The sequence below is a fragment of the Notamacropus eugenii genome, chromosome 5, assembly GCF_028372415.1.
Source record: "Notamacropus eugenii isolate mMacEug1 chromosome 5, mMacEug1.pri_v2, whole genome shotgun sequence".
Classification (NCBI taxonomy): domain Eukaryota; kingdom Metazoa; phylum Chordata; class Mammalia; order Diprotodontia; family Macropodidae; genus Notamacropus; species Notamacropus eugenii.
Genome location: NC_092876.1, coordinates 152,850,562 through 152,873,988, shown reverse-complemented (window position 1 = coordinate 152,873,988; position 23,427 = coordinate 152,850,562). Strand labels below are relative to the sequence as shown.

The 23,427-nt window shown below is 36.7% G+C and overlaps 1 protein-coding gene across 6 annotated transcripts in view; it reads left to right on the top strand.

Annotated features, from left to right (window-relative positions):
- Positions 1-23,427, top strand: part of DYNC2H1 (dynein cytoplasmic 2 heavy chain 1) — a 413,209-nt gene that overhangs the window by 254,858 nt on the left and 134,924 nt on the right. For all 6 annotated transcript variants that reach the window (XM_072611238.1, XM_072611237.1, XM_072611242.1 and 3 more), the window contains 5 exons: positions 77-149; positions 13,290-13,450; positions 18,223-18,348; positions 19,773-19,883; positions 22,072-22,227. In XM_072611238.1, the coding sequence (XP_072467339.1) occupies positions 77-149; positions 13,290-13,450; positions 18,223-18,348; positions 19,773-19,883; positions 22,072-22,227 (627 nt within the window). The remainder of the gene's footprint in view (positions 1-76; positions 150-13,289; positions 13,451-18,222; positions 18,349-19,772; positions 19,884-22,071; positions 22,228-23,427) is intronic.

Genomic DNA, 23,427 nt, shown 5'->3' with positions numbered 1-23,427 from the left:
AATGAACATATTTTTTCTAGTTGTGATGATTTATAAAATTATAATGGTATTGTCATTTACTGTCTTTTATTCCAAGGTCCTAGTGGTACAGGCTCTCAGACCAGATAGACTTCAAAGTGCTATGGCCGTTTTTGCATGTAAAACTCTTGGTAAGTATCATCTTAAAATGATTAGTCAAATTAATGCACCTGGCATAAATCATTCACTTTTAACATGTTTATTTTCTTTGGAGTCTTAATTTGTAGATACAATAATATGAGGTCTTTATGATACTTTTAGTCGTTAAAAAGCTATACATTGTTTTCAGAAGTACAGATTTCTTTTTAATATAATGTTATATGTTACTTTAATGTTGAATTGCATTTGGTGAACCCATTAGGTTTTATAAGCTCAAATTGTTGTAAGGGTGTTATAAACTTAAGGCTGAAGCGTAAAAATCAAGGAAACACATGTTTATAGTGAAGTAATTGTGTTCATGTAGTGTTTTAATGTCTAGTTCTCATTGAAATTTTCTTGGAGTCAGAGGACTAGTTTCTCGTTACTTGTTTACCTTTAACTACCTACCTATGTAGTTGGATTTTTTTCTCTATGTGACTGGTAGCTACAATATTTATAAAAGGAATGGCAATTTTGAGATTTTTGTCACAATTAGGGATTTATATTGTGTAATATAAAGCTACCAAATATTTCTGTGAGATGAACATGTCAGGTTAGAAGCAAGTCTCCAGTGTGGTGCCTCAGGGCTATATTTTTCCATAAATATTTTATATTGTATAAATACTATTATATTATTATATCAATAACTCATGTTAAAATGTTTACATTTTATATGAAATATTTTAGCAGTGGCTCTTATAAAGTAATAGATGGCATATTTTTCAGATTTGCTGATAATTCAGAACTAGTATAGATAGACTAGATCATTGGATTGATTTTAATGCAATGAAATTTAATAGAGATAAAATTAAAATCATATATTTGGGTTCAAAAATTAGACTTAATAAAGACACAATGGAAGAGACATTAATTAAAAAAAAAAATCTGAAAAAGAGTTTTGGTGGACTGCAAGCTTAATGTGAATAAAGAGTGTGGCAAGGTTGCCAAAAAACCTAATGCAATCTTGGGCTAAGGTAGTGATAATCCCATTGCATTTTCTTCTGATCAGACAAAGTATTGCCTTCAGTTCTAGACACCATAGTTTTAGGTAAAACATGAATAATCTGAAGAAGTGAAAGGAATTCATTGCACATGGATATTTGTAGAAGGAATTGTGAATTTTTTCTTGAAAAAGAGAAGACTCAGTGAAGACATGATGATAACTCCCTTCCAATATGGAGCGGGGAGGGGGGCGGAACTTCCCAGTGTTTAGAACTAGTAAAAAAATAGGCTGACATAGAAGATTAAAGGGCTCTCCTTCAACGGAGATCTCCAAGCAGAGTTAGCACAAGAATTCTTTGACTTGTTGAAGAAGGAATTTCTTTTTAGCTCTGGGTTACAGTGGTAGGTACCAAGTTCTCTTCAAATTGTGAACTTCTGTGATTCTGGGAATACATAGGAAGGAGCAGGCTAGGGTTTGAGTCAGTGACTCTTTCTGAAGTCTTAGCTACTCAAAACTAGTAATCATAAAACTCCTTGAGTCAGGAAATTCTTTTGGTTTTGAATCTCTGGTGCTTATTGTGAAACCTTACACGTAGTTTGGGCTTAATTGCTTGAGAATTGGATTATCCTTCAAATTAAATGCCATGTGGTCTGTTTAGTTATCAGAAACCTAGACTTTGTGACATGAGCTTATTTGTCCTGAGAATTATAATTCTTAAACTAATAATGATTTATTTGGTATAGTAATAGGGAATGGAACTGTGACTCATTGCTGTAAGGAACTTTACAGTGAAAACTTCCTCTACCAAGTCCTTAAAGTCTTTGCAAATTAAAGTCTTAGAGAGTTGTCTAAATCATTGAGAAGGTTAGGTAATTTGTCTGGGTTACACAGCTAGAATGTGTCAGAGACAAGACTTGAGCCCAGCTCTTCCTGGCTCTTAAGATCATTTCTTTCTCCATTACTTCACATCTATTACTTATTTGCACATTATATAATTGGCCATGATTCCTTTTGTGTGAGAAAACTTTGGAGAAATCACGTCAGGAAAGGCCAAGAAGTAAATTTGACTTTAAGCAGTTACTAATAGAAGAATGATAGATCTGTATTGTGTATTGAAGTAAGTGATTTTAAAATTTCTTTTTAAAGAAAATTTTGATCTAGTTAATAAAGTGCATGGGCCTGCTTTTTTCTGAAAAGTCTCACTTTTTGTTCATGTCCATTGCATGTTCATTGTATGCTAGATATTATGCAAAGAATATAAAGGAATTTATAGAATTTAATTTACAGTGAATTTATAACTAAGGTAATTGACATATATTTCTCTGGCTTAAATTTTCTTCAAGATAAATTTTTTTTTTTTTGTCAAGAACCAGGAGAAGCTTGAAGAAAATTCAGGAAATAGAGACATTACCATTTTTTTCTTGTAATGCTGCTAAATTAAACTAACATTCAGTGTAAAACTTTAATCATCATGATGTTCAGGAATATTTGTATGTAGCATTTACTCTTGAGTGGACACACAATTGAATTTGAGGGGCTTGAAAAATTACTATGCATCAGGCTATTAAAAAAACTAGGGTTACAATAGAGATTTCAGTCAAGGGAATTTTAGTATCACATTGTTTAAGAAATCAAGATATTGATAGAAATCAGTAACATTGACTATGTGTGGGTCTCATGGGCATGTCCATGCCCACTTCTGTCATTTGTTACTGTTAGAACTCCTCATACTATGTCAGTAGAGTGTTCTGCCTGATAGAACATCCTCATATTAAAATGTAATTTACTGAGATAAGTAATTTAACTTCCTTCCAAGCCTACTCAAAGCACTGTACTTCCACAGTTTCCTATCTACTACTGTCTCTTGGGCTGGAAAAATCTAGTTTCCTCTTGTGCTTTGTGGGTGAGTGAGAACGCTATAGGAAAGTATGCATAAGTCCCATCTGCCTCTGTTCCAAGGAACTTATTAATTGTTCCTAGGGGGAGACCACATATCACTATCTGGTAAAACTTATGGATCCATTCTCAGAATAAGGGAAGGGAATTTTAAATTTCAGTTAAAATTTACTGAAAATAAAGATGTAATTTTTCTTTAACCATCCAAGTTCATGGACCCCTTGAAATCTATTTATGGACCCCAGGTTAAGAACCCCTGATTTAGGAAGAGTCTCTTTAAGAAATTACAGACAAAGGCTCAGTATTTTGGAAGCTCCCCTGATCAACCTCCTTTACACTTAAAATATCTGGGCTTCCAAATCTTCGTCTATATTAAGAGGAGATTAGAAGATCTTTGATGTGTTCTAAATCTGTGATGCAGTACTCTTAAGAAATGCTACAGGAAGACAGAGAATCAGGATAGGCAGAATAACACAGTGGATTTTATAGTGAGGAATAGGATCATAAATTTAGACCTAAGTGAGATCTTGTAGGTTGTGTGTGCTGGCCTAAGTCATTTTTTAGAAGAAGGAACTGAATCCCAGTGTTACTCAGTTTATTAGTGCTGGAACTGGTATTTGAACTCATGACTTTTGACTTCAAATCCATCATTCTTTTCTTCCATTTCTGACTTTGAATCCATCATTGTCATTTCTTAAGACTAATCCAGTAGTTTAACATCTAGCAATGCACAACGACACTGACATTTTGTGCTCTCTAACTTGACAAGATGGTATTGATTTATGCTGACATTTATAATGATATTTGTCCAGAGACATGGCCACTTATTTTCCTAAATTTAATCACACTGTAAGTAGAACTATTCACTTAGAAATGTCCGGAAAATTGCATTAGAGCATTTGAAGACAGAATTGGTATAGTTAAGCAAGATGAATAACTTCTGTATTTTCTTTAGTAGTGTAACTTATTAATGTTTTCTTTGACCCTTTCTCTAGAATAAAATATTTTACTACACTTAATATATAAAATTCACTTTTTATATTTACTTATTTTATATATGTATATGATTTACATACAGCATATACACATATGCTGTAATGTTAAGTTTGGGCTTTTTGTCTTTTTTTTTTTTATTAGCAGCCATTTTCCAAATAAGCCTTTTATTTCAGTTCAGTTCAGTTCAGTTCAAGGATATTTATTTATTTCAGGACATCTCAAACACAGAATATCCAAAACAGAATTCATTATTTTTTTTCCCTAAACCCATCCCTCCTCAAAACTTCCTTATTTCTGCCATAGGCATCACCATTCACCTTATCACCCAGGTTCCTAACCTTGGCATTGTCTTTGATTCTACACTGTCCATTACCCAATCATTTGCCAAATCTTGTCATGTTTTCCTTTACCACATTTCTTTTGTATGGCCCACTGTCTTTGCTCAAACAACCACACCTTAGTTCAGGCTCACCTCACCCCTCATCTTGATTATCACAGTGGCCTCCTAATTAGTTTCACTGCCTCAGATCTCTTCCCACTCTAGCCATCATACATACTGCTTCCAAAGGGCCTTTCCTTAAGCTAAAATCTGACCATGTCACTTTCTGCCAACTCAGTAAAGTCCAATGACTTCTATTTTCATTCTTTGTTTTTATATCTATAGTGCCTTGCACTATATCATGCAAAGGAGGTAACCAGTAATTGCTTTTTGGTTGATTGATTTTAAGTGCCATATATATACTATGATAGGACCTCATTGAACAAAGACAAAAATTCCCTGCTGAAAATTCTACTTAGTGGCATAAGGATATACACAAATAAATAAATTATACTATGTAAAGTAATATGAAGTAATTTCAAAAAGTAAAAAACAACAAGTGTTGGAGGAATCAGGCTGAGCTTTGGAGGAACTTTCAGAAAACTATGTTTTAAAATATGAGGAGGCCTATCCCACTAAACAGTTATTTTAATAGAAGCAATTATTTAATTTCAAGATCTACACCAGATTCTCAAAACATGCTTTAATATATTGCTTCTCCATGCCCTCATCAGTGTTGGTTCCTCTTCTATCTGTTCAGGTGGCAACTTCTCAATTTCTTCTCTTTGTTTGAGATTTTTTCTGATATCCTTCCATAAATCTTTCATAGAGGCTCAACTTAATAAGTCAATTGAAAAAAGATTTTTAAGAGTCTATTATACTCTAGACTTCAGAAATAACAAGTTAAAAAGAAAACTGTCCCTGCCCTTAAGGAGCTTACATTCTGCTGGGGGACCCAATTTGTACATGTGCACACACACACACACATACACACACACACACAAAATATTTACATAATATGTACAAAACACATATATGTACACATATACATAACTGTGCATGTGCATATAATGTATATATACTACATGTAGTATATATACTATATATAACATTCATATATATGTAAATTGTGTGTGTGTATAAATATAAAATACACCCTTAAATTAAGAACTTAGACACACATTGTGATGGTGCTGTAAAAAATAAATCCTTATCACTTCCCTTGCCAATTCTGGACCATTCATTGATTGTTTCAATATACATATATGTGTTACAGCATGTGCTCAACCCCCCCCTGGCACTGGGGAACTCAACTACTTCTCTTCTTCTCATGGTCCTGGAGATCCTGAGATTGGGGAGTGGATTTTTCTAGTACTATAACCCACATTGTTATGTTGCCTCTGTTGATTATCAAATGATGTCAATCTAGGTAGCTAGATTAAATATATTTTAGAGGGACATTTTATTAAGGTGGTATATAGTAAGAAAATTAGTACAGAGCATCCTTCCAAAGTCTGTGACATATCTTCCCATCAGCATGTCTACATTCCTGCGGAAACTGCTCCAGCTTAGAACACACGTGGCAGAGATTATTGACGTTTTGGTCACTGAAAGTTGGATGTTCATGAAGTTTCCCTTAGGCACAGTAGAGCTTGTGTTGGGCTTCTTTTGGGATCTTGGAGCTCCCTTTCCTCAGCATATGTTGTTTGTCCTTGATTCCTCAGGCAAGTACCACCTCCCCAGTTCATGTTTTGGTGATGCTACTTGGATAGCAATTAGAAACTCCAAATATCTGGACCCTTTTGAAGATCTCCAGGTTCTTTGGTAGTGGAGGAGGCAGCAGGAGGAGACACAAATCTCCTCAACCAATATGAACATCCTTTGTTGTGTCATTTCATTTTGTCCAACGGTCTTCACTCTTTCCAAATTAATCAAGGAATTTTTTTGTATCTATTTAAAATGCCTTTGATTCAGTAGTCCTTGTTCACACTAAGTTCATATCTTTGGTTGATTTATTTAATTGAGAAGTTAGAGATTTCTTATTTATTGAGGTAGCAATAGGGATTACTCCTCTTACAAAGATAATTGGAATGAGGGAGGTACTAGCAGCTGGGAGAATCAGAAGAGGCTTCATGGTGTCTGAATTGAGCTGCCAAAACTGATACTCCTGAAGAGTACAGCAGATCACGTGACACCTCCCATCTCCCAGACAAAAACTTTAGTAGCTTTTTATTGCCTTTACGAACTGCTCAGCCTGACATTTAAATTGGTTCTCACCTACCTTGCCAGTCTTATTTCATATTTGTCTCCTCTTTGTTTTCTTCTTTATAGTCAAAATGGCTGACTATTCCCTGTACACAGCATTCTATGCTACATTCTATAACTTCACCATCCTGTCACCCAATGTCAAGAATATACTGCCTCCTCACCTGCACCATATAGAATTTCTACTTTCTTTCAAGTTAGAGTTCAGGTGTCACTTCCTATATTACACCTTTCCTGATCTTCCCTTCTCATCCAACCCAGTTATTCTCTGTCTGTATCTCTCTCTGTGTCTCTACCTCTTTCCTCAGTCTCTTCCTGAAATGACTTTATTTTACTTTTTAAATACTGTGAATTTACTTATCCTCTCAGTAGAAGCTAAACTCTTTGAGCGCAGAGACAGGTTTGATTTCAGCCTTATATCTCTAGTGCCTGGATCATATAGCAAGCACTTAATAAATATTTGCTGATCAAATTCCTCCCGGACTCACAGTGTAGGTGTCTTCTTCTAATTTGTTCCCAAAGCTTATCAGCTTTACCTTTGTAACATCTCTTCTGCTATCACCCCTGGTGCAGGCTCATCTCAATCACCTCTGGTGCAGGCTCTCTTTATGATTGTACTATTGTAATAGCCTGCTGTTTGGTCTCCCTCCCACAAGTGTTTCCCCTTTCCAATCCATTCTACATTCAGCAATCAGTGATCTTCCTAAAGTGTAGGTCTAACCACATCTCCTCACCTCCACTCCCAGACCCATGTACTCCAGTGGCTCCCTATCACCTCCAAGATTAAATTTAAAAAATCCTCTGGCATTCAAAACCCTTTATAATCTACACCACATCACCCCTTTCAGGTGGTCTTATACCTGCACATGCACACATCCCTCCCCCTGCCTCATGTACTCTGCTATCCCTTTATTGTTGTTTCTTGAACAAGACACTCTTATCTTCCTACTCTGGGCATTTTCACTGGCTGTCCCCCATGTCTGGAATGCTCTCCCTCTTCATCTCTGTTTCCCTGTTTCTGTGGCCACCTTCAAGTTTCAGCTAAAATCTTGTCTCCTACAAGAAGTCTTAATTTTAGTGTTCTGTCTGTTGATTTTTTTCCTTTTTATACCACATCTACCTTATTTGCACATAGTGGTTTATGAGGTGTGGGAACTCCTGGGAAGTGGGTACTCTTTTGTCTTTCCTCCCGGTATTTATAACAGTGCCTGGAAGATAGTAGGCACTTAATAAATACATATATTTTTTGACTGACTGGCTGAAAGGCATTGGCTCTGATCCCCTTTCTTACACAATTTATGGCTTAGAAATAAAAAAGAAATTGTCATATCTATCCATGTTCTGTTGGTGCTTTTGTCTTTTTGAATTCTCTAAAACTAGGTAAAAATGCACAGTCCAGAAGCCCTTAAAGTATTTATATATTCCTCTGAAAAGTTGTTCCTACTCATTACTAAACAAGAATTCCTTAAGGCATATACGTTGCATGGAACCAATTTGTTTATTGCACCCTCCCTCATTAGTCTCTCAGCGGGGTAGAAATGAATCCCACAAGCAGGAGCAAGCCTTGAATACAATTTATATTCCCCTCTCAAACTGGAAAACCTTAGCCTTAGCTAAGGTATCATATCTCATATAATTTAAGAGTGAACAACATATTAACAATAACCTCCACAATCCCCTATTAAATTCTAATTGGATGTGTTATTTTTTAAAAATCACACTTTATCACATGATTAAAAGGTAAGACTTATGTATCTTTTAAATAAGAACTTTTTTATCATTAAAAGCCCTTTACCTCCTTATTTTATCAGTTTGTATATTATTTTATTTGGTCTTAATACTTAAATTTTGTTTCCTTTAAGCTGTTTCCAGTAAGTTTTAGAACTCCTGCACCCAAACCTTTGTCAGTCAATTCATGCAGTGCTAAACACAGTGTCTGGCAAATAGTAAGCATTAAGAAATTTTCGTTGGGCTATTAATATATATTATATACTCCAGGGGCTCCCTATCACTTCCAAGTATAATAATAATATATGATGTAAATTATAATATAGTTTGCATCTGTCTTCCTGGGGAGGCAGCTTTCCCCTCTGTACTCTATGGGTCTCTGTATTCATGAGCCTCCCCCACTGTTGCCCCTACCAGTAATAGTTAACATGTCGATACAGTTAGCTTGAATGAAAGGTATATTGAGTTGGATTTGTAAAAAGAGTAAATGTAAAAACACTTCCTCCATCAACCTGGGGTACATCGTTCCAAATATTCATGGGAGGAATGGACACCAAAGAGTAAATTGATAAAGAAGCAGATACTTAGGATTGTGATAACCACTTGTCAAATATTTAATGAACAATTAAGTTGAATGACCTCTAAGGTTTCCTTCTTGCTCTAATTAATAGTCTATGAAACTGAATATTTCCTCTTTCTCTATAATAATTTTCTAGTCTTTTGGACTGACAAAATTTTCCATGTAATTGTAATGGTACTCTTGTATTTTGTGAAGCTATATTCACTCAGTTCTCCCAAAGATGAAACTGCCTAGCACATTTTCCCAAATAAATTAGCAGATAGTCAAATGTAATGGATTCAAAAGAAAGTCCTTCTGTGATTTAATTTCCAAGTTGGACATACTTTAAGCCCCCAGAAGAAGAGATGATTTCCATTTAATTTGGCAATATATAATTTTGTCTTATCCTACCTTTCCTGCCTTATTGCACATCACTCTGCTTCCCACATCCTGCAGTCCAGCCAAATAGTCCTTCTTGCTGTAACTGATATACGATCTCATGTCTCTGTGCCTTTGCATAAGCTGTCTCCAAGGTATGTAATAACCCCCTCTTCTGCTGTGTGTACTTGGACTCTTTGGTCTCATTTTAAGTACCACTTTTTTTTTTTTATTAAATTTTTAATTTTGGGTTACAAATTTTCTCCCCTTTTTTCCCCCTCCCCCCCCCAGACCCAAGTTTTCTAATTGCCCCTGTGACCTATCTGCTCTCTCCTCTATCCTCCCTCCCTGCCCTTGTCTCCGTCTTCTCTTTTGTCCTGTAGGGCCAGATAGCTTTCTTGACCCCTTAACCTGTGTTTCTTGTTACCCAGTGGTAAGAACATTACATTTGGTCCTAACACTTTGAGTTCCAACTTCTTTAGCTCCCTCCCTCTCTACCCCTTCCCCTTGGAAGACAGGCAGTTCAATATAGGCCATATCTGTTTAGTTTTGCAAATGATTTCCATACTAGTTGTGTTGTATAAGACTAACTATATTTCCCTCCATCCTGTCCTGTCCCCCATTACTTCTATTTTCTTATGGTCCTTTCCTTCTCCGTGAGTGTCGACCTCGTATTGCATTCTCCTCCCCATGCCCTCCCCTCTATCCTCCCCCCCTTCCTTCTTGTGCCCCTGTCCCCCACTCTCCTGTATTATGAGATAGGTTTTCCTATCAGAATGAGTGTGCATTATATTCTTTCCTTTAGTGGAATGTGATGAGAGTAGATCTCATGTTTTTCTCTTGCCTCCCCTCTTTATCCCACCACTAATAAGTCTTTTGCTTGCCTCTTTTATGAGAGATAATTTGCCCCATGTAACTTCTCCCTTTCTCCTCCCAATATTTCTCTCTCACTGCTTGATTTCATTTTTTTTTTTTTAGTATATGATCCCATCCTCTTCAATTCACTCTGTGCACTCTGTCTCTATGTATGTGTACGTATGTGCATGTGTGTGTGTGTGTACTCCCACCCAGTGCTCAGATACTGAAATGTTTCAAGAGTTACAAATATTGTCTTTCCATGTAGGAATGTAAACAGTTCAACTTTAGTAAGTCCCTTATGATTTCTCTCCGCTGTTCGCCTTCCTATGGTTCTCTTCATTGTTGTGTTAGAAAGTCAAATTTTCTTTCCAGCTCTGGTCTTTTCATCAGGAAAATTTGAAAGTCTTCTATTTCATTGAAGGACCATTTTTTCTCCTGAAGTATTATACTCAGTTTTGCTGGGTAGGTGATTCTTGGCTTCAGTCCTAGTTCCTTTGACCTCCAGAATATCCTATTCCATTCCCTTCTATCCCTCAATGTAGAAGGTGCCAGATCCTGTACTATCCTGATTGTATTTCCACAATACTTGAATTGTTTCTTTCTAGCTGCTTGCAATATCTTCTCCTTTACCTGGGAACTCTGGAATTTGGCCACAATGCTCCTAGGAGTTTCTCTTTTTGGATCTCTTTCATGCGGTGTTCTGCGGATTCCTTGAATATTTATTTTGCCTTCTGGTTCTAGAATCTCAGGGCAGTTTTCCTTGATAATTTCGTGGAGGATGATGTCTAGGCTCTTCTTTTGATCATGGTTTTCAGGTAGACCCAGAATTTTTACATTGTCTCTCCTGATTCTATTTTCCAGGTCAGTTGCTTTTCCAATAAGATATTTCACATTATCTTCCATTTTTCGAATCTGCACGGTATGTTCTGAGATATCTGTCTTTCTCGAAAAGTCCAAAGCTTCCATCTGTACCATTCCAGATTTGAGAGATCTATTTTCTTCAGTAAGCTTTTGAATCTCCTTTTCCATTTGGTTAATTCTGCTTTTGAAAGCATTCTTCTCCTCATTGGCCCCTTGCACCTCCCTTGCCAGATGAGTTAGGCCAGTTCTCAAGGTGCCAATTTCTTCAAGATTTTTTTGGTTCTCCTTTAGCAGGGAGCTGATCTGTTTTTCATGCTTCTCCCTTATCCCTCTCATTTCCTTTCCCAGTCTTTCCTCCACCTCTCTAACTTGATTTTCAAAATTCCTCTTGAGCTCTTCCATGGCCCGAGCCCATTGGGTGGGCTGGGGCACAGAGTCCTCGATTTCTGTGTCTTTGCCTGATGGCAAGCCTTGTTCCTCCCCATCAGAAAGGAAGGGAGGAAGTGATTTTTCTCCCATAAAGTACCCTTCAATAGTTTTATTTCTTTTCCCTTTTCTTGGCATTGTCTCCCCCTAGTGGCCTGACCTCTGAATGTTCTCCTCACATCCACCTCGCCTCCTGGTCCTCCCAGCCAGCGTTTGGGGACTGAGATTCAAATGCTGCTTCCCGCCTTAGGATTTTTGGCGGGGGCAGGGCTGTTATTCAGTGTTAAATTAGGCTTAGGTGCAGAGGTCAGGGGCAGGGCCGCCTCTCTGGCTCAATTCCCTCAGGGGGTTTATACACAGACCTTCCACAATAGATCCAGGCTCCTGCTCGTTTGGGGAGCCCCCGTCCGCAGCCACCTCTCGGCCCCCACCTCCCGCGGGGGCCCGAGCTATGGGGGCACCATGCTCCCCTCTCAACCTGCCAAAGAGACTCTCTCACCTACCCCCGTCAGTCACCTGTTGGTGGGGGGCCCGTGCAGCTGCTGAAGATCCCGCCTCCGGATCCCTCTCAGAACTTTGTCTCTCAGAGCCGTGGCCGCCGTCGCCGCCGCAGGTCCAGGCTGGGCACCGTGTCTGCAGCGCAACGGACCTTTTCCAAGAGGTTTGCAGGTCCCTCTGTGGGTGGGGGGACCCGCGTGGCCGCTGGATCTCTTTCCCACGGTGTCGCTGCCACGGCAGGGCTGCTCTCCTCTTCCCGCCCCGGCGCCCAGTCCCTGGTGGGAAGGTCCCCCCGTGAGAGGTTTGCAGGTCTCTCCGGAACAGAAATCTCCCTCGCTCCAATATTCCGTGGTCTCTGGGTGCAGAATTCGCCCTGGGTTAGTCCCCTCTGCCGTTCTGTGGTTTGTGTGTTCGGAGCTATGTGTATGTGCGTCTTTCTACTTCGCCATCTTGGCTCCGCCCCCTAAGTACCACTTTTTGCATGAGAACTTTTCTGCCTACTTGCTCCCCCAGGTGCTAGTGCTTTTCTCCCTCAAGATAACTATCAAGGTTGCCTTGCATCTATTTTATATCTGTTTTTTTTTTTTTTTTACATAGCTATGAATGTGCAACAGTTGAGGATAATTTGCATTCATTTCTTCCATATTTAATGATGTTATGACTCATACCCATAAGGGCAAGCAAAGTAGGATCTTTTGCTGTTTTTGTTTTACCAAAAGTGACTCTGAATAATGTGATTAAGGAGGATCTTTCCCACCCATTGTTGGACCTGGACAGCTCTGCAGGAAGGTCCACACCTTTTGTTAATGAGGCACTGATTCTCCAGGCATGTGATGTCCTCTAGCTCTAAAACTGTGTATAAAGACTCTGAGGTGATGTTTTATTTTGGGACTTAACGACTGGAAGTGTGTGTTTGACCAGCTGAGGACTCTGGGAAGCCATTAAGGAGCCCCCCATCTTGGAAAACACAGATGTTGGTGCTTCCCTCTCTGGTAACCATGGTCAGACAGTTGGACCTGTCTGTTGAATTGTGATGTATGTATTGATTATGGTTGGACAGAGGAAGCCATTTCTGTTGATTTTTGATTTTTCTGTATTTTCTCTGAAGTTCAAGGTGCTGACTTTTTCCCTGAACTAAATGAATGATACATGTGCTTGATTAAAGTGATTGTTCACCCCTCAAAAGTTGCCCTTTCTTTTATGAATGAAGATCAAAGAACCTGTGGTAGCAGGACCCCTGTGTATGTTGGGGTACTTACTGATACATTCCCATAATGTCCAGATGAAAAATGATTGATGAAGATTTTATTTATCTCCTTTTCTCAATGTGCAGTTATTTTAATTAGGAGATTTAAGGTATATGTGTTTGTTCATTGTCTTTTTTTTCCCCCTAATATGCATTTTAGGAATGAAAGAGTTGTCTCCACCCCCTCTGAATCTGAAACGTCTATACAAAGAGACATTAGAAATTGAACCCATTTTAATCATTATTTCTCCCGGAGCTGATCCTTCCCAAGAACTACAGGAACTTGCTAATACTGAACGAAGTGGAGACTGTTATCATCAGGTTAGTCCTAGGTGGCTTCTATTAATTCTTCTAATGTACTATTACTACTACTTCAGTTAGTATTATTAGAATACTTTATCCATTGGTGAGAAAAGAATTGTTGCTTATTCTTTTTTCAACTCATTAGTATGTAATTTACTCCATCATTTGGGGGCAGCTGAGTGGTGCAGTGGATAGAGCACTAGTGCAGGAGTCAGGAGGACCTGAGTTCAAATCTCACCTCGGACACTGAACACTCACTAGCTCTGTGACTTTGGACAAGTCACTTAACCCCAATTTCCTCATCCTGGGTCATCTCCAGTCATCCTGATGAATATCTGGTCACTGGATTCAGATGGGTCTGGAGGAGAAGTGAGGCTGGTGACCTGCACAGCCCTCCCTCACTCAAAACAAAGTCAAGTTCAAGTCATGCAAGCATTCTCCGATGGCATGGTCTTCTTTGGCAATAAAGGATGAACACACTGTGTCATAGGGTTATACCTTTGTGAAAGATTTAAACTGGAATATTGAGATAATTTTCTGGAAAAAAAGAGCAAAGCTATATAATAAAATCTGTTTATCTGAACTATCTTGATAAGTGAGATTAGTTGGGGAGAGATTATTTCTATTATCTATGTAATAATTACATCAATGTCCTATTTTATTTTGTTAGCTCTTAAGAGAAACCTAGGCATGAATGAACTAGGCCTCAGAGGGTCTGATTTGTAGTTATAGATAGACTACTCTTCCTTTAACTTCTGTGAGCCTGAATATGCCACTTTGCTCTCTGGGACCAAATGGAACAAATGAAACCCTCTTCCTCCTGACAGCCCTTCACATGCTTCATCACAGCCATCAAGTTCCTTTCTTCCCTAGTTCCTTCAGTGGATCTTCATATGACATGGACTTGGGGCTTTCCCCATCCTGTTTGGCCTCCTTCGGATGATCTTTAGCTAATCAATATCATTCCTAAAATGTCAGGTCAAGTTAAATCAATACTCATTTCTTAAGTGTTTACTATGTTCTATTGTTTTATCATTTTTCAGTTGTGTCTGACTCTTGTAACTTTTTTTAGGTTTTTCTTGTCAAAGACAATAGAGTGGTTTGTCCTTTCCTTCTCTGGCTCCTTTTATAGATGAGGAAACTGAAACAAACAAGGTTAGATAACTTGCCCAGGATCACACAGCTTGAAAGTATCTGAGGCCAGATTTGAACTTAGAAAGATTAGTCCTCCTGACTTCAGAACTGGCACTCTTTCTACTGTGCCAGTTCATTGCCCCACCATGTTCTAAGTATGGGCTTAGCACTAAAGAAGGGTAAAAATAATCCCTTCCCTCAAGGAGTTCATCGTCTAATGGGAGAGACACAATATATAAATGTATGTGTGCATACATGTATGGATAGACATATAAAAGCATACATATCTTTATGGATATATATAGACGTAGTACATGCATACATATACAAAGTGTGTGTGAGTGTGTGTGTAAATCTCAAAGGTGGAAATCTGGTGGAAATCTCAGAGAAAAGGTATTATCATTGAGGACTACTGGGAAAGGCCTCTTGCAGAAGACTGGCTTTGAGCTGAAACATGAAGGAGGCCAGGGAAGGAGGCAGAGGTGAGGAGGAGGAGTATTCTAGACACAGAAATCAGTCATTGAAAATGCCTGGAGTCAGGCAGTAGAGCATCAGAATTGAGAATGCAAGGAAGCCATTGTTGCTAGATCACAAATATCATTTTCGTTTTAGCCTTCTGAAAACCCTGGGACAGGTAGGTGTTGCTATTATCTCCATTTTATATGTGAGGAAATTGACACAGACAGAAGTCAAGATACTTGTCCAGGGTCATTCGATTAATAATGAATGTGAAGTCAGGACTTCTAGTTAATCATCTCTACCCCCTGACTCAACTGAGCTATTGTGCTGTGTTTCCAGTGACCTCCCCTCCTCAATCGTTCACTTGGATGTTTTGTGAAATGATTATCTATACCCCAAATGCAGCCTGTCTTAACAAATATCCATGTCTTAGAGTGACAAAATATCAGGAATATAGCAAATTCTTCTTGAATTGGATTAAATGCCTTATGGGCTTCTGGACTGGAAACTTCGGATTCATTATTAACTGTTCCCTTCTATCTATGTAATATATGCAATCTGCAACCAAGTTTTATTTTTCTTATTTTGAAATTCTTCTTGGGTACATCTTTTCTTTCTATTTGCAATGCTAGGAACCAAACCTAATCCAATAGACAACATGACCATGGGTGAACACCATTATTAAGGGGGCAAAATAAGAACAGGGAAAGAAATAGGGAAACAGGTAAGAGGAGAACCAAGAAAAAAATTGTTAATTTTAGAAACAAAAGGAGGAGAAAATACCAAGAACAAAAAGGTCAATATAAAATAAAAGTAAAAGGGACAATATAAACTGTTGCGAAGATGTCAAGAAGATGTCAAGGAAGATGAAGACTGAAATGATTCAGAAAATCAAGCCCATGAGAATGAGATGGGGAGGCATAGTTAGACATCTATTTTTCTTATAGATTCTGGAGGCTTTGGTAGACAGAAAGCTCAATATGAGTCAGCACTGTAAAGAGGCATAGCTAATGAGATCTTATGTTATATTAAGTGAAGCCTTGCTTCCACCAATAAGAAAGTAATAGTCCCTTGGTACTCTACCCTGTCAGACTACAACTGGGATATTGTATTCAATTCTTATACTTTACTCCCCTCCTCATTATGTTGTTGTTACTATATACATTTTTCTCTCATTTCTGTTTGTTTTACTCATGCAAATCTTCTCAAGTTTTCCAGAAACTATCTCTAGCTTCGTTTTTTAAGGAACCACAATATTTCATCATGTCCACCTACCTAAATTTATTCAGCCATTCCTTAACTGATAGGTGCCCCTTTAATTCCCAGTTCTCTGCTATAAATCTTTCTACTATAAATATTTGTGTTTAGTCTTCACTTTTTCATTGATCTCTTTGGGAGTATAGAATTAGTAGTGGTAATTGCTGGGTCAAAGAGTATGCATTGTTTAATGGCTTGTTAGGCATAGTTCCAAAAAGAATCTTTCAGAATGGTTACACCCATTCACAATTCTTTCAACAGGATACCAGTATGTCTGTTTTCCCACATTTCTTCCAATAATGATTGCCATTTTCTTTTTCTGTCTTCAATCTATATGTGCAAGGTAGAACCACAGAGTTGCTTTAATTTGCATTCTTTTATTTTAATGATTTGGAGCATTTTTCTCATATGACTGTCAATTTCTTTGATTTCTTCCCTTGTGAACTATTGGTTCTCATCCTTTGGTCTGTGTCTCACTCAAAGTGAGAATCTGATAAGACAGCCTAAAAAGGTCTCCCATTGCATCCTGGGCCATCTCCAGTCTTCCTGATGCATATCTGGTCACTGGACCCAGATGTTTCTGGAGGAGAAAGTAAGATTGGTGACCTTACACAGTCCTCCCTCACCCAAATCAAAGTCAACTGAAAGTCATGTCATCATCTTGATGTCATGATCCTCTTTGAAGGACAAACACAAAAACACAGTATATCTTTCATAGCAGACCTTAAAAAAACTTGCCACAAGGACTTTTCAATCAACTTTTTCCCTATTAACTTCATTAATTTTATTTATACAGTTTTTAAAAAATTTTAAGTCATCAAAATTGTCCATTTTATCTTCTGTGATCCCCTCTATTCCTCATCTGGTCATGAATTATTCTCCGACCCATAGTTGCAAAAGCTGTTTTTTCACCTTTAATTATTTAATTTGCTTATGTTGCATCATTTTATATCAAGATCCTGAATTTGTTTGAGGCTCATTGTGGTACATAGTGAGAGATCATATTCTAAACCTAATTCAGTAAGACTTTCCATTTTACCCAGAAGTTTTTGCTCAATGAGTCCTTATCCCAGTAGTTGAAGACTTCAGATTTGTTGAATACTAGTATATATTTGCCTTTGTATATTGTGTTCCTAATCTGTTCCAGTGATCAACTTTTTTACATTTTTTATGATCACTGTTTTATTGTATAGTTTGAGATTTGATACTGCCAATCTAATTTCTTAACCATTTAAAAAAATCCTCTGAAAACTTGAACCTTTTTTTAATTTCAGATGAATTTTGTTATAATTTTTAAGAAAGTTTTCTAAAATAATACTTTGGTAGTTTGCTTGATATGACATTGGTTAAGTAAATTAATTTAGAGGTTGTATATTCATTTTTATTACATCATCATGCTTTAACCATAAATGATTAAGATCACTCCAATTATTTAAATCTGTCTCTATTTTTGTAAAAAATGTTTTGTGGTCATGGGTTTTTTTATGTGTCTTAGTAGATAGCCTTGTAAATATTTTAGTGTTTATTTTGAATGAGAGAGAGATTTTAAAGAAAGGCACCGTGAAATACTACAGAGAAAGTATCAAGGGAAATGCAGATGTAGAAAGATGATAGTTAATTTTGGGTAGGTCATTTTATGAGAAAACTGGCTAGTGGGTTTCATAGGCAGTGGGAGAAGAGGATTAAATGCCACTGCAATCAACAATTCTGACAACAAAAGGAAAGAGAAAGGAGGAATAATCACTGCTTAATTGTTTGATTAGAAATGGCATTTTAATATTAACTGCTAGGTTTTAGAATGCATGTAAATTATAAAAAACTCAGAAATCTGATCATAAAGGCTCTAAACTTTAGTTCAGTATAAATTTCTTAATTTCTTGTCTTGCATGTGACACTGCCAATACATTCTGTAATGTAACTATTTTCTGTTTTTCTTCTAGGTTGCCATGGGCCAAGGTCAAGCTGATTTAGCAATTCAGATGTTGAGAGAATGTGCTCAAAATGGAGACTGGCTGTGCTTGAAGAACTTGCATCTTGTAGTTTCATGGCTTCCTATTCTGGAAAAGGTAGGTTCAGATAAATAGGATACAGTAAGTATACTGTTTATTTCATAGAATAATCCCTACATAATATCATTCTGTATGAAACTGTAACACATAGTATTTGTGAATATTCTGGAATGAGAATATGATGAAATCACTTTAAATCTCTTTAAAACCTTATCAGGTTTACTTTTAAATGCTAATTCAAACAATGATATTTTCCTATAAAGATAATTCTTTTAATTATTGAATTTTAAATGTTACACAGTACTATAGACTTAAAGGAAGAGTTTTTTTTTAAAATTTTGTTGTAAAACAGCATATTGTTTAAGAAGAAAGAGTCAAGCTTAGATTACTATGAAGTAGAAGAACAAGTATTATATAGGTAAAGGCACCAAAGTGGGAAAAACTGTAGAATTACAAAGTTCCTGTGCATGGTGGTTTATACTTTCATAGAAGAGAACACACAGTTTTGTATCTGCCTCATGTTTAGCTTCAGTCATGTGGGAAGCGTTCAGCAAGGGAGTCACAGTGAACTGCCACTGATACTACTAAATTTAAGACTTGAACTCTCCATGGTAGTGGGTTGTTGTGATAAGCACAATTTACAAATGATTAGTAAATTGGAAAATGTTATATAAATATGAATGAGATTGTATGAATGAGTAGGTTGGATGGATGAATGGATAGATGGAGCTATCAAAGAGGCTAAAAGGATAAATGATAGATTTATCCTTTTAATTTTCTTTAACACCTTGAGTAGCAGAATAACCTATAGTCATGGTTGAGAAGTAGCTTTAAGCAATCAGAAAAAACTTGAAGGAGATTTGGTATCAACCTGGTCTGTAATCCCATTTCTGTAAACAAGGGTAGAAGAGATGCTTCTAGAATAAGATTTCCAGGTCATATTGAAAACAAAATGAAAAAAAAAATCAAATAGTGTTTGTTTTTGTTAGATTTCCAGATCATTTTGAAAACAAAATTTTAAAAAATCAAATAGTGTTTGTTTTTGTTACTCTGCTAATAATCATACTTAAGGATCACTGAGAAAGGTATTCTGTTCTACCATGGGCGTTATTTTCTTTAAAAGTCCACTCATATATCATCATTAATCCTTAGTTTTTATACTAGTTGCATTCAGTTGTTTAAATAGTGTCATATGTCATAGTGATTATAGCTAGCATTTATGTATATCTTCTAAGTTTTGCAAAGTGCTTTACATATATCACCTCATTTGAACCCTACAACAATCCTTTTGGATAAGATGTGATTACATTCCCACTTTACAGACACAGAAACTAGATCATACTTGTAACCTGTATTTTTTCAGTCATCATTAACTTATTTTTAATCGCATTGAAAATCTTTCTCAAGGATTTAATAGGAAGTATATGATAAACCTACACACTTGTAATATTTAAATAAATCTCTTGTTTTCTTTCTTCCAGGAACTGAATTCCCTCCAACCCAAAGAGAGTTTTCGTCTTTGGCTCACAGCTGAAGTTCATCCTAACTTTACTCCCATTTTACTTCAGTCCAGTCTGAAGATAACATATGAGGTAAAAGCATTGTAAACCTGGATCAATGGCATATTGATACAAGTTACTGATATATAAGTGTGTCCATACATCATATTGTAGTAAGTGACTTGACAGAATGAATGTATATTATACTTAAATGCTTTATATGAAAATGAAAAAAATTAGAGGCAGAGGACATGAGTTTAAATCATAGTTCTGCCACTAACTATTTCCTTGGCTTCACTTTCTTTATAAAATGATTAAATTAGACTGGAAGACTGCTGAGGTCCAAATTAAAATCTGTGACCCTGAATGAAAAAACAAGGTTGTATCTATGAAGAGATGTTTTAGTCATCTCTTTTCAATTTTTATAGTATGCTGTTTCTTATATTGAAAGTCAATATGATATGGTGCAAAGAGCAAGAAGACCTAGTTCAAGTCTTGTACCTACCACTTATTAACTTTGTCACATAATCTGGGTATTTTTATTGTAAAAATGGCGATTAAAAAATCTGCCCTGTCTACCTCTCAGAGTCATTGAGATAGTCTACGTGCCCATGTTCATAAACTGGAGAGCACAATATGAATACAAAGCACTGTTAGCACTCTTACTTGTTGTAGTGATTTGGTAATAGCAGTGGTGATGGTAGCATTTGCACAGTGCTTTAGGCTTTGAAGTGAGTTGAGTAACCATCTAGTCTCATCCATATTGTCCATGATAGGGAACTGAAGTATATATCTTTTAAACGTATTTGTACTTTTCTGTTATTTATCAACTTTTCTAATCATTATTATTAATTTCAAAAATCAGTGGTCAAAATTTTATAGATGCATATGTATATATATATTTCTTGTAAATAAAAAATAATTATTTAAGAATATTTTTATTGATTCTTTCACCTCCCCTATGGTCCTTAATAGGAAAAAAAAATTCCTTACCATTTTAGAAACAGAATTTTACATCTGGAAGGGACTGTACAAATCATATACTTCAAGTCCCCCTTTATACATTAGTAAAATTAGTATAAAAAGAGAGAGAGAGAGAGAGAGAGAAAGAGAGAGAGAGAGAGAAAGAGGTAATGATCAATTTATCAGTTGAACTCAGCATAGATTGCTACATTGTGCAGATGATAGTAATGTCAAAAAGGATTTCTAAATCATGTGGGAGCTTGGACCAGGTCAATATTTCCCAAACTGTAATCCCCCAAAACTTGATGTTTCACATAAATTAGATATCATCTGAAAAAAATTTTAGATTTCCTAAGGTTCAACAGCTAGTTCCAGAGTTTGGAATAGAATCTACATGTCTAATTCAGTATTTTAAACTTCATCTTTTTTTTCTAACATTTTATGACAATGGTGTCAAATTTAATCTAACTATACATTAAGAATCCTTCAGATCGTGTATTGACTTAGTTTTAAAATGTAACATTCATGTTTTATTATATTTTAATATTTTGTTAAAAATTATCTAATTATATCTTTAATCTGGTTTAGCTGAACCTGGGAGTGTTGTGGGCTGTGAGTGGCCGTTTTAATACCTCAGCTCTAGGACAAAGCCAGGTTCTGGGAAGAGCCTTTTTTATTCCCATGAGTCTACCAGGAAATGGATATGAACCTACGGGTTTATTTTCAAAATGGCCATATCTAATTACATAGTTTACAAAGAGATCCTCAAAATACAGGACTAGAAAATGAGTTCCTGATTCTCCAGACCAAGCCTGGAGTTCTATTTGGAGAAGATAACTTAGAGCTCTTTTGATTTTACTTATCTTAGGAATTGCCAGCAGTGATTGACTGTGAATCCACTTCTTAAAAGGTTTGCATTGGCTATTATGTTTTGTTTTTAAAGGTGTCATAACACCTTTGTGTTATCTCATTTCAGGGAATGTGTTTCTCATTTTGGAAACTTTCAGTGAGAAACTTGAATTATCTACTGAGAATAATATTTATATGTTTAGGTATTTCTTACACATATAAAATGTTTTGATTAATAATAAAAAAAACTAGATTGTAAAATCCACAAAAATGTCAATTTGGGGGTTTCCTTCCCTAGACCCTAAAACAACCTTATGGTTGCAGCAGTTCTTTAATATTTAGTAATTAAATTGAACTACACTTTATTAGTTGGGAAATACCTCTTTTGGATAAGTCTCAATTAAGGTAAACATTTATCTAGTGAAATATAGCTATGTTATTGTGAAATGGTCATGTTTTTTTTCTTCAGGCACCTCCAGGTCTGAAGAAGAACTTAATGCGGACGTATGAATCCTGGACTCCAGAACAAATTAGCAAAAAAGACAGTATGGAACGGGCACATGCCCTCTTCAGCCTGGCCTGGTTCCATGCTGCATGCCAAGAAAGAAGAAATTATATTCCTCAAGTAAGAAATACCATTTCTTATGAAAATATTAATTTCTTTTTTTTAATTTTAAATTTATTTATTTAACTTTTAACATTCATTTTCACAAAATTTTGGGTTCCAAATTTTCTCCCCATTTGTCCCCTCCCCCCACGCCATAACACCAAGCATTCTAATTGCCCCTATCACCAATCTGCCCTCTCTTCTATCATCCCTTCCTTCACTTGTCCCCATCTTCTCTTTTGTCCTGTAGGGCCAGATAACTTTCTATACCCCTTTACCTGTATTTCTTATTTCCTAGTAGCAAGAACAGAACTCGACAGTTGTTCCTAAAACTTTGAGTTTCAACTTCTCTTCATCCCTCCCTCCCCACCCATTCCCTTTGGGAAGGCAAGCAATTCAATATAGGCCATATCTGTGTAGTTTTGCAAATGACTTCCATGATAGTCGTATTGTGTAAGACTAACTATATTTCCCTCTATCCTGTCCTTCCCCCTGGTGTTTCTGTTCTCTCTTTTGATCCTGTCCCTCCCCAAGAATGCTGACTTCAAATTGATCCCTCCTCCCACTGCCCTCCCTTCCATCATCCCCCCCACCCTGCTTATCTCCTTCTCCCCCACTTTCCTGTATTGTAAGATAGGTTTTCATACCAAAATGAGTGTGCATTTTATTCCTTCCTTTAGTGGAATGTGATGAGAGTGAACTTCATGTTTTTCTCTCACCTCCCCTCTTTTTCCCTCCACTAAAAAGTCTTTTACTTGCCTCTTTTATGAGAGATAATTTGCCCCATTCCATTTCTCCCTTTCTCCTCCCAATATATTTCTCTCTCACCCCCAATTTCATTTTTTTAAGATATGATCCCATCCTATTCAATTCACTCCATGCTCTCTGTCTCTCTGTGTGTGTATGTAATCCCACCCACTACCTAGATACTGAAAAGTTTCAAGAGTTACAAATATTGTCTTTCCATGTAGGAATGTCAACAGTTCAACTTTAGTAAGTCCCTTAAGACTTCTCTTTGCTGTTTACCTTTTCATGCTTCTCTTCATTCTTGTGTTTGAAAGTCATATTTTCTTTTCAACTCTGGTCTTTTCATCAAGAATGCTTGAAAGTCCTCTATTTCATTGAAAGACCATTTTTTCCCCTTAAGTATTATAGTCAGTTTTGCTGGGTAGGTGATTCTTGGTTTTAGTCCTAGTTCCTTTGATTTCTGGAATATCA